Source organism: Eufriesea mexicana, unplaced genomic scaffold (assembly GCF_001483705.2).
Source record: "Eufriesea mexicana isolate 0111107269 unplaced genomic scaffold, ASM148370v2 scaffold10819, whole genome shotgun sequence".
Classification (NCBI taxonomy): domain Eukaryota; kingdom Metazoa; phylum Arthropoda; class Insecta; order Hymenoptera; family Apidae; genus Eufriesea; species Eufriesea mexicana.
In genome coordinates, this window is record NW_016918457.1 from 115,952 (window position 1) to 128,491 (window position 12,540).

At 39.3% G+C, this 12,540-nt stretch overlaps 1 protein-coding gene across 2 annotated transcripts; it reads right to left on the minus strand.

Annotated features, from left to right (window-relative positions):
- Positions 1-5,559: 5,559 nt before the first annotated feature.
- MED1 (Mediator complex subunit 1) lies at positions 5,560-12,250 on the minus strand. Of its 2 annotated transcripts, XM_017908463.1 has the most exons (8): positions 12,017-12,250; positions 11,633-11,778; positions 11,430-11,563; positions 11,210-11,348; positions 10,911-11,130; positions 10,606-10,831; positions 10,295-10,526; positions 5,560-10,222 (listed from the first exon to the last, which is right to left on the minus strand). In XM_017908463.1, the coding sequence occupies exons 1-8, from the start codon at positions 12,045-12,047 to the stop codon at positions 5,894-5,896; spliced, it is 5,457 nt and encodes a 1,818-aa protein (XP_017763952.1). In that variant the 5' UTR covers positions 12,048-12,250; the 3' UTR covers positions 5,560-5,893. The 2 variants fall into 2 exon arrangements, with proteins under 2 accessions (XP_017763952.1, XP_017763953.1); XM_017908464.1 differs by lacking the exons at positions 11,633-11,778; positions 12,017-12,250 and having other exon boundaries at positions 11,210-11,319; positions 11,430-11,501.
- Between the last annotated feature and the right edge of the window lie 290 nt (positions 12,251-12,540).

Genomic DNA, 12,540 nt, shown 5'->3' on the forward strand with positions numbered 1-12,540 from the left:
CAAGCGGAAAATAACATATTTTGATAAACGAGAAAAAATATTTAATTTATTTTATAAAATATCCGCTAAAGAAGAGACTTAAGTTTTTAAGGATTTCGAAGAAATTCCAGAAATTTTGATATAAGGATAAGAGAATAATCAGAAAAATATTGTAATAATAAATGATACGAAGATATAGTAATTTTCTAAAAGAAAATAATAATTTCCTGTGTTAGGTATCAATGTATAGATACATTAAGTAGTGAAATAAACAATTATTATTTATTTTCTCATTTTCTTCTACCCTAATTATAATTCTATAATTTGGATAACAATAATAATTGAAATTATAATAATTACAATAAAGTAGTGTCACAAAAAATAAGAATTTAATTACATTTCCATTTAAATAAAAGTCAAAGTTAATTTCACCACAATTAGCTGAATACTTCGAATAACTCCAAAAATCGAAAACTTTTAAAATAATAATTCTCATTACTTTCGTAATTTTAGAATTAAATTGAATTCGAGGAAACGTGGATGACAATTATTTTCAAACCCTTTAAGTACCAATATATCCAATAATCTTCGTGTAACCTACAGCTAGAAGATATTGGTTCTTCGAGTTAAATTTTGAGTGAAAATTTGCTATACCATCGAGTTCAGTGACACAGGGAGTGTAATTTTCAAGAGACGAAGGCACCAGTGGAATCTGTCATTCCGGAAGAGTGACATGCACTATCAAAGCTAGTGTCACTGCAGCCAATAACAATAGAGGCATTATATTTTTGCACTGATATATTGCTCCGTGAGATGATAGGTCAAGTCTAAACCCCTCATTGTTCAATTCTCCTCTCTCTTGCCGAAAATAATCTTACTTTATTATAACATAAATAATCATAATCATAAAATACGCGACAAAATCGTGTCTTTTGAATTTTTAACTTAGACCACTTTCATAATTACTGACACATTTCAAAAAATAAATTAACGTACTACTTTAATACTAATAATAAGATTAAAGAAACAAATTAAATTATATATCTAAAATAAAAATTATAGTACAATTATAACATAATTACGGTAATTAACCCCTTACCCTACGATTTAAGTCCCAATGGCACGTTTCATAATCAGCAACAGAGTCGGTCATATGTGTAGCCATTTTATCCGAACTCAAGTGATGAATAACACATAATGTACACAGGAAGACATCGGTGAGAACTAACCACGAACCTGACCTATGGTGTTTACATTGGACTCCATCTGCAAACCACAGCTGTCAACCATAATACTCGTGTTTGACCCGATTTTCTTACGAGTCTCACACGATATTGTGGGCGAAGGGGTTAAATAAAAATGATAGTGAAAATTGGAAAAGTTAATTGGTATATTTTTATACTATACTCTATAACAAGTTGGTCTTTGAATATATAGACTGAATTATAAATATCGAACTTAAGTTCGAGTGAGAGAGATCTGAGTTTCATGACAAGATTAGTATCATTCCTGTGTGATTGGGTTCTAAGATGATTCTTTGGTGACTTCCTGCATTGGTCTCTTAGAATTCTAACGATCGAGCTTTGGAAAATTAATTCTATCGTTCGTGTAGACGTAAAAATCCTTTGAACACATTGATAAGTCCCCACTGAATTAAGAGTTGACAAGCGATCACGTTTGTTATTAACATTCTCTGTGAAGGTGCGTTTCTAGGTCGACGAGGAAAGAAGTATGACATTTTCCTTTCCGAAATCTATTCTGGATTTTCAAAAATAATGACAATAATTGATGAAGGATCTATTGATAAAGGATATTCTCTTTACTGCTGACTAAACGCTCAACACATGGTTTTTATTATCAAGGCTTACATACGTGTCCCGAGGTTTCCAGCGTGTATTCGAAGACACTCGTCGTCGATAAAGATAATTATATATACTTTATAATCATATGTATATATCTTCTTCTTCTCTATACAGGTCGATGCTTAAATGTACATACACGCGCTAATACAGTTACATTTATACACAGGTTCCATCATAGATTTGTATCTCCATTTCTTCTTTCTTCTTCCGCATATACGTATCATAGAGAAATAAACATATCCCGTGAGTTCCATAAAATTCTTCCAAGTCACACGCGGCGTCTTCACGGTGCATTGTTACATTATATCTGAAATTTTATAGTCGCTGCGTCTTCGGTTTTCCAACCGGAAATTCATCCACCTCCGAGGAAAGTGAAAACGTTCCAATTTGTAAACCGGAGGAATTTTAATAGCAAACGTTACAAAATGGGGATTGCCCGGATTTAAAAAAGGTATATATAACAGCGCGCGAAAGTGTGCAATAGTACAAGGCTTAATAATTCGCTTATCGTCTCTATCGAAAATAGAAGACAAAAGATTTCAAACATTCAAAGCTAAGATTCAATTGTTATTTTCTTTCCCTTTTTTTCTTTCACAACTGACGCGCAGTCTGGCAGATCGTGACGCGAAATATTCGTAATTCGAACGAAGAAAGGATAAACCTAACGTAGAAAATATTCTTCCATGGAGTAGAAAACGGGGTTCGTTCCTTGCACGGGTTCAAATAAATAATTATAAAAGATAATCGTGGCTAACCGTTTCTCTTGTTTCTTCCTATTTCTTCTTCCCTCCATTTTTGCCTTCGGTTCGCGTCGTCGATCCAATTTAATTTCGACATTCGTCAGCTATTCGTCGCATATCTTCCATTTTCTCCTTTATTACAGCACCGTTTACGCAACGTAAACGCGTTCTAGTTCTATGTACACCATCGTGAGTATTGAAAAAATAAACCATATTCTTCCCTCGGGAGCACCGGACAATTTCCTCTTCAAGAAACGTATCCTCCATCTCGCCACCATTTTCGCAACTTCATCCAGTCGAGCGATATATTGTCAACGATACGGTACTCCCGCTTGAAAATACAATTTTCGTGGAATTTACACGTGGAAAGTGATCGCACGTCGTTACGTTCATTCATTTCTTAACCATCCATCACTCTGACTCTCACTTTTCCTCTAATATTTCTTAATCATCGGCAACAGACGTATAACTCGCTTATTTTATTCATATAACTTCCGCGTCTGTTCTAAATCTTTGATTTAAACATCGAACAAACACGTCGGTCGACACTTCGACGTTTATTCGATCCTTAAACCTAAACACATTTGCCTAATTTGTACAAAGACAACGCGTCCATTTCCTTAAGACCAGAACTGCAATCCTTTGGTGAACACAAGCGTTATATTCTCGGCTTCGAGAGGCTCGAATTACGTTCACGCTGTATAAATACTATTACCGACAGAACCTACATGAAACGCGGCATTAAATTCGAATGGAGAAGAGCATGCGACAATTTAGAAATCAATCCAAACCTCCCGTTCACTCGGTAGTTCCGCGAAGTGATCGGCGCCATATTGGAACTAGATGGCGCTAGTAGGAAGCATCGAAACGCAAAGGATTAGAGCTCCATCTTGGAAAATCTCCGTTTCTCTTTCCTTCTTTTCCTTTTACCTCTACTTGGCACTTGGTACCTACTATCTTTTCTCTACCGTTTACTTCCCGCGATTCATTTTCTCCATCACGTTTAGCTAAGACACTGAGGACACTGCGAGAATTGTCGGGTTGAGGAAGTAATCGATCCCAGTGAAATCTGTGAAATTGTTCGCAAAGAACCTTCAATAAGCTCGGCGTGTTTTTATCCTTCTCATAATTTCCATCATTGCGACGTGTCCTCCGATGCTTCGATCGTTCCATCATTTACTTTCATGCGAAATCCCAATCATCCTAAAATATCTCTTCCTCGCGGAACGAAACATCCTGATAAACGAGACTCCCGCGGTTACGATGGTTCTCGCAAAGTTGCATTATTATAAAATTGATACGCGATTATTGATCTTCGATGCATTGGGAAACGTTCGATTTTTTCAATTTTTTTTCTCCTTTTTCTCCTTTTTTTTTTAATGAATATTCGCGCGGTTGCTCGAAACGTGGAAATAACTTTTGCGATATCGAAGCACTGATTTTCTTCGTTGTACATCGCCGAAGAACACTGGTACGAGAAAGGAGCGAGTACAAGAACAGGAAGGTAAGGATAAAGGACTCGATAATTGGCTATATAGTCTCCCTTTCTCACGTCGGCTTTCGGCTTCTCGTCGAACGAAATTTCCCCATATCCATGGTGTTCCCAAAATGGCATGTCCCACGTGACAAGATTTATTCCAATACCGATATAAAATTATGATTTTTGAAATATCTTTCTCGTCCGATCAGTAAAGATCTCGGGCACGTGAGATACACCAGTCAAGGAACACCCTATATATTAAATACCGTATGCCCATTCCACGGTGCCCTTATAAATATTGTCCAACATGGATTTCTATCGAAAATAACTCGTTATGTACTTGTCTATATTGTACCTTACATGTCGCGACCATTTGCTATATCTCTCACTCTTTCGCACATACACACGCACTCTTTTTCTCTTTCTTAGAAATCTATAAACAATCATTTTATTGCTAGCCTCGAGTCCTCCTATCACGGCATACGAATTTTATTTATAATAATAAATCACTTTAATACACGCAGCTTGAATATTAGCTTTGCGTCTCTGCAAGGAATCTTTACTCCAAGTTCCTCGTTTCAATTTCTTCCATTTTTTTTTTTTCTTTTTTTGAGTTTCTTCCTTTTTTTACGCGTATAAGAAAATTGAACTGGCTGAAGATTCGCATACGGAGACGAAAACCAGGTTTATATTCGGCAGGACATTTCAGGAGAAGTGAAAAGTCTCAACAATATACAGGGTGTCCCTCCAAAACCCATCGAGTGCTCGCCTAAACGCGTAACGTGCTGGAAAATATATTTCAGAACATACATGTACTTTTATCACTTGTAAACTCGCGATAATAAATTTGCTAGCTTGGATTATCTCGTAAAGACGTTTCCATGATTGATTCAAAGGAAAGATATATATATTTTGTATGAAAGTGTATATATAAATTAATATTATTTACAAAGATATAGAAAAATATATTTTTTCTTGTACGTTGGATATCGATGAAATTCGTAACAGGCCTGGTCAATCGGTATCGTTCCACGAGTAGCAGAAACCTTCGATCTTTCGTGGCTTACAGATAAGATGAAACGATATTTAACAAAAGAAATTAAATATCAGAACGATCTATATTCTTTACTCGCGGCTCTTAAACCTATATCAACAAAGTATTCGTTTCGTTTCGCGATTACTTAATTTTAATACGTTAATTTTAATATAATCAGTATCATAAGTATCATACTGTAAAAGAACATAGCGATTGGACAGGCCTGTTCAATATCGCTAATCAATGCCTACACTGATACTAATATTCTTCGCAACTGCTATCAATTTAATGGAAACATGTTCTCATTGTCTCTAACACTGTGCTAAAGAAATATCTTTGTAAATAACACGCATTCACATAAACATTCAAATACAAATCCACTCGTCTTTGATTAAAATCCATCAGAAACAAGATTTAATAAACTCCAACAACCCTATTACCATTATCTCTCCCTTTCGCCGACTCTTCATTGCAAAACAATTTTCCTTTCACATCTCTAAACTCGGTGCGGAACAAGGGACCACAGAGAACCGAGAAGCTACCATAAAATTCGCGCGAATTCCCAAGAATCACCCGATAAATCATTCCCTTTGCTAATGTTTCGCGAACTGGAGGATCGCCAACAAACTCGAGGACAATTCCAGTCTGTGCACTACGATACAAGTTCGAGAAAGAACGGTCGAACGTGGAGCACAGCGGAGCAGGGCCGGCTAATTCAACAGCAGCTAGTCAGCCAGCCTTTCAGGACACCCTGTGCCAGTTGCAGCTAAAATTAAATCTAGAGTTTCAGTAACCTTCATTTGCCCATTCCCACCAGCGCTTCGTCCATCAGCTCGTCGTCGGTGATACACGGCGAGGCGGAATGAGGCGAGGGTGGGATAACCCTCGGCGAGGGTGCAGGGCTTTTCACGATGTGCACACTCACGGAAGGACTCGCTGGGAAGGCAGGCGGAGGAGGTGGTGGCGTGTTTCTGCGCACCGAGGCCGCCTGGGTCATGGCCCTCTCGGGGATGCTGGTGAAATTCAGACTCTTGGCCACGTCTTTCGGCGTGGAAAAGTCCAGCAGCATCTCGGCGGCCTCCTGAGACGTTGTCGTCGGTATCTCCGTGCCAGCAGTCTTCATTGTGCTCGACGAACCTTCCGAAGACACCGTTGTGCCCAATGAAGACGAAGAGGAAGATCCTCCGGAAGACGAAACTTGCGGTGGTTGCGGTTGCTGTTGCTGCGATTGTTGCTGTGGCTGTGCTGTCTGCTGTTGAGATTGCTGCTGCTGCTGTTGAGGTGGTTGAGGCTGCTGTTGCTGCTGCGACTGCTGCGGCTGTTGCTGCTTCTTCTCGTCGGATTTGTACTTTGTCATCGTGGCGTCTACTGGTTTAATGCTCAAGTTTAAACTCTCCGCGCTTCCGTTACCTGAGCTTGTGGTGGCAGTTCCGTTTCCGCTAGTTATGGTGCCTGTTGTCATCATAGTAGGGTACACGGATTTACTGGTAGGTTGAGCATCGGATCCTTTTGGTAGAACGGCCATTACTGGGCCACTGGCAGTGGAGTCGTCTTTGCCAACGGCGGTAGAATTCAAGCTGCTACTCAGAAATTGCGTATTACTCCTACTCATCGACAACTCTTTGTCGCGGGACTCGTTCTCGGCTGATTGCACTGAGAGATTCGTAAGGATGTCCATATCGTGCGAGCTACTGCTAGATAAAGCGGGAAGCAGAAGGTTACTTGCACTATCTGTACCGAGATTTATTACCGAGGCTGAACTTGTCATGGAGAGATTGTCAGGCTTCGTTTGTACATGATCCCTTCTACTCTGGCTCGATTGATCCTCCGACGTTGCCTTGGAAGTGGTGCTCGACGTGTTCGATAGCGTTTGCAGTTTCCCCTGTTCTGACGTCTGCTTCGTCGTGAGATTGTCCAACGTTTTGCCACTGTCCGGAAGCATCGACATCTTCTCCGATTTCTTGTCCCCGGAGTCTGCGTTAGCCCTAGCGGATAATTTAGGTATCTGAAATTTAGTGTCCAGTTGCTTTATGAGACCTTCCACGACCAATTGCGGTGGTAGATTCGACAGGTTCATGGAAGCGTGAGAAGCCAATATCTTGAACGCTCTTTCGCTCTCGCTCTCCTCCCGCAATCCCGATGGACTCGACTTCCTGGTATCCCCAATTCCTTTCGAAGGAAATATGCTTTTATCGCCGGACTTGGACAATCGCGATTTATCACGATTTCGACTAAGATCCGTTACACCGGAGCTAGCTGTCTTCGGAGAACTCGAGGAAGATTTGGAGGACATGACATTTTTGGAAAGCAGACCACTGCTACTACTGCTACCAACGCTGATTCCACCAGCACCATTACCACTTCCAGAATTCGATCCTGAGATAGACTTCAAGGCAGATAACATCTTCTGTCCTAGCAGAGTCGTTTTGTTGCCGCTACTACTGCCAGAACCGGAAGAAGAGGAACCTGACAACTTTGGGGATGTTTGAGACGGCGGTTTCTTCGACGCGGGACCAGAGCTTACTCCTGGCTTCAGACCGGTATGAGTTTTTGGAGAACCATTACCAGACATAGTTGCCGACGACGTGGACGAACTGGAAGACGTTCCAGTCGCGACGGACGCAGAGGATGAAGACAATTTGAGGTTTGTACCAGACTTGGAATCTTTTGTGCGAGTTTTGTTAATCGTTATCTTCATTCCATCGGAACTATGCTTTACCATATACTCTGCGGGATTTTTCGTATCCATGGATGAATTTTTGCTGATACATTTCCCCTCTGCTGTTTTATTCGATGAACTTCCAACGCTTCTCTCTTTCTGACCACTTGAGTTGCCACTTCCGCCGGTCGTCGACTTCGTTCCACCGTTCCCACCGTCGTCCGTGCAATGTTGAGCGTTCTTCAGCTTATCGATAACAGCGCTCAACGAGCCCTTTCTGTTCCTCGCCTGCTGTTGAGCGATAGCCGACTTACCAAGTTCTGAATTGCCGGACGGTGGTGTGCTACCACCGCTACTCGGCAATGTAGATTGCGTTTCCCCGCTAGGAATTAATTCCAGTTGCTTTAACTTACCACTGGAGGACTTGGTTTTGGGACTCTGATGGCCGCTTGATCCACCGAAAGCTAACGATGACGTCTTTCTCTCCTTCTCGCGATTGGAGTCTTTGCTTGACAACGAAGAGGAAGATTTTATTTTTGATTGTCCAGAATCGGCAGTTTTGCTGGAAGGTGAATTCGCCGCGGATTTCAGCGCAGACATGCTCGGTTTGCCAGTGCTTGCTGAACTCCCGTGCTTGGGTGACGAGGTGCCATGTTTCGGGCTCACACTCGCAGGTACTGGCGTATGTTTCGGGCTACTGCTATAGACCGGAGAGTGCTTTGGACTTTGTACTGGCTTGTTTGTTGACTGTTTCAACGTAGGACTGGACTTACCTACGAGAGCAAGTGGGCTGGTATGTGTCGGAGAGGGGCTAAATTTTCGTGACGTCGTCGCCGGTGATGATGGTCGTGAACTCAAATTTGGTGGCGATTCAGTCGGTTTAATGCTCACCGAGACTGGTTTCGATAATGGGTCCTGCTTAGATGGTATTTTATCTGGCGGTGGTCCCATAGGACTATCTTCTCTTTTACGCTTACGTCTCTTTTCTAACTTTCCCTTATCCTCCGTCGACTTTCCTTTCGAACTTTTGCGCTCTCTTCGTTCATCCGTCAAACTTTTTGACTGTGTCGGGCCAGCTATCGGGGTAATAGTGATAGAGCTTGGTAATGTGGTTTGTGGAGACGACGCTATCGGTATTATTTCAATGCCTGGCCTCCTTTCCAAACCCATCCCCGTAAGTACAGAGTTATAGTTCGTAGTCTGGCCCAAACTACTGCTTGAAATTGGCGTTATACTTACTGATGGAGGCACCAAACTTTTGTTCTCCTCAAATATAATCGGACTCTTTTTCTCTTCTCTCTTTCTCGATTTGCGATCACGTTTAATTAACTCTTCGACATCTTGCAATTCGTGAACTTCCGTTATCTCGCTCTCGTTGTCGATATCATAATCAGAGCTCTTATCCGTTCCTAAGATATCCGTTGGATCCAAATTAGAAAAGTCTAAACCACTGGCTAAACTAGTAGCTGAAGTTGGCGTGGATGTTCTCGTTTCGTTTAAATTTTCTCTGCCACCAGTTGGTGTACCGAGTGGGGTCGAATCTGAACTGGAACTTTCCAACAATATTTCAGTACTCTCGTCTCCCTTTCTTTTGGGACTTCGCCAAATACCATCTGGAGTTTTCCTCTTACGCGTTTTTTTTGTGCGTTCGTTGATTGGATTGGACATGGAGTTTTTTGCCTGTCCAAGTAACGCTCCTAATTGCAATGGATTCAACATAGCAGTAGTCGTGGTATCGGATTGGCCGGAATACGACGGAAAACCGATACTATTCTCCGTTCCGGCATCTAAAAAAGACTGCTGCTGCTGCTGTTGTTGTTGCTGCTGTTGTTGCTGTTGCGATGACTGTTGCCTCCCCATCGTTCCATTCCCATTATTTAAACCAGGTTCTTGTTTGATTTTCGTTTCTCCATTGGTAAAGTCAGGCATTCCAGAATTATTCTGACTATTCTGATCTTTGCCGGAACCAATATTTACATTATAGTTTCCATTTCCGCTATTCAGATTGTTCATCGTACTCAAAGAATCGCGACTCTCCCACGATTTCATGAGAATTCTCATTGTTAAAGGTATACTTAAACACTTCTGTAATACTTTTCCAGTCAGATCTGACGTTTGTTCCGTATTAGTTATACTTATGCCATACAATTTGCACTTTAGCGCGGAGATATCCGTCAAATCTAGCTCCGCCGTTGCCATTGTCTCCTCAAAAGGATGCTCCAAACTTACCGATATGTGTTGCCACGATAAAGCACTCACTTCAAATATAGTTGCATGTTCTGGATCTTGCAGAGCTATAGGTCTAACGCAAGTAGCAATTAAAGTATTAAAGAGCGCTTGCTGACGCAAGTAAACCAAGATTTGTGGGACGTGTGCCGGATGAGTGAAAGGAATACTACACACTAACACACCTTCCATATTTTTGTTCTCCGTCATGAAGTAACAATGTTGTTGATCTGGCAAAGTCTGTAACAAAAAGTAGCATTTGTAATGATAAAGATTTCAACAATTAATTATCATATAGAATAATTTACATACAACATAAAGTCTTCTGTTATTCCGACAATCCAGTTGTCCTTTGCTGGCATGCTGAACGATCAAACTAAGTAACGGATGAGGAGCAGATATATCTCCGCATTCCAATTCCGTTACTTTTTGTATCCTACGTACTAGTTCCATGCACATAGGCATTTTTTTAGCTAGCTTCAATACAAAGCATGCAGGTAATACCGACGAATTTGTACCAGTTAACGGAGCATAAGACGGGGTACTAGAAAATATTAACTATCAGTTAGAAATCAATGAATAAAATAGATGCAATATATGTTCTTTTATAAAAGATTATAAACCTTTTTCCTGTAGGACTTCTATTTACAGTTATGATACTAGATGTAGGCAACTTGTGAGCAGTCGAACCTTCTATACAAACTGTAACGGAATGACCGATCTTCCGTTTTATAACTATGTCTGAACTCAATGCATCATAAGTAAGATTCTCCAGGTCTATTAAATCATAAGGAGAAACAAAATATGTTAATTTCATCGCGTGACCTCCTCTTCTTCGCTCAAGAATTCCTAAAGTAAAAGACCATTTCATTACCATGAAAATTATCTTCTTAGTTTCATAAAGATAAATATAAATTTCGATACTAACCAACTGGGCTTTTGTGAACAAGATTAAAAGGTTCTTTTATAAAAGTTTGCAATTGAGCTAAAATACCCAGGTCAGCCTCCAGTGACTGTAAAGCACTAAATGCTTTACATTTTACTTTCTTATCAGCATTTAATTGATATATTGAAGCTAAACCTTCTAATTGTACTGTAAAATCAAGAAAGTCTCCCCGCGACAAACAAGACACCAATACATCACAGCTCTGTAAAATTTTCATTAAGAATTATATAAAACCATGTATTTAAAGAGTCATTATCTTATAAAAATTGGAAATTTGATACCTGCTGTTCATTCTTTCCTTCGTGATGAATTTTAACATCTTTAACTACACCTGTTGGCTCCAAAAGAACCTCCAAAAAGAACATATCTGATGAGATAAACAACTCTGTACCTGGTGGACCAGACATCATAAACTTTAAGCTGTAATCCAATCACAACAGAAATATTGACTAAATTATCTAATTTTGTTCATTCTAGAATAAATAATTTATAACTATTTACCCCAATTGTCTTGTTAAACTTTCCAAACGTTCTACCATGGATTGTAAAGAGGTCACTTTTATGGAATGTTGCAAAGTATCCAAACATTTTTGTAGTTGACTTTTTTCAGCACTATCTATTGCAAATCTTTTATCCTATTAAACATAATTTGAAAATCAATACTTATACAAATGTTATTTGTCAATATATTACAAGTTACTTACCAGCATAGCCATCCGTAAATTTTTGGCAGTTTCCACCAAGGATTTGAATGTAGAAGCTTTAGAACGTAATTTTTCAATAAGTAATTCCATCTGCCACTCTTTTCCTTTATCCATCCCTGAACCACCAGTGGCAGAAGGTTGCCCACCTATATTATAAAATTTATACAATACAGTGCATAAATTTTCATAATCATATATAGTTATGCCATTAGAGAGGCAATTAATTTTTTGTATGTGTACGAATAAATTTACATCGAAATATCACTCAACAGCATTTAAATTTCTAAGAATGATTTCTATGAATATTTTAATCATCAAATAAGATATTTCAAAATAAAATAAAATTACATAAATTACATTAAATAAATTATAAATTACACTCACTAAGGGGCTTTTGTCCGTTCGCAACATCCATGTATTCCGTGATGGATCACACGGATGTTGAATCTACGCGTATATCGATATACGTTTACTATTATAATATCACAACAACATTACTATATGCTACATTGTGACAGGAGCTGTTATTTTCACCTAACCCACGTTTGATCACTTAACTGCTCCTAACCTTCACGCACAATATACTAACTATACTTAGAAGCCATACGTTTCTACGTATAGGCGTTTTCATCCATAGTATGCCTCAAGAAGGGGAATTCCACAACGCTTTATTAAGACCCACTCTTTTACACCCCCTATAGTTACATTTTACAAATTAATATTTATTAGAATTTTCAATGCCTTTTAGATAAAGAATAAGTTATACTCGGTGATTAATTGCATTTCTTTCAAAGTAGAAATTTGTTTCTTAACTCGATATGAACATAATGAATATTGCATAACTACAAAATTTCTAGGACTAACGTATAATACGGAAATTGTACTTCTATATAATTTATTATATTTAT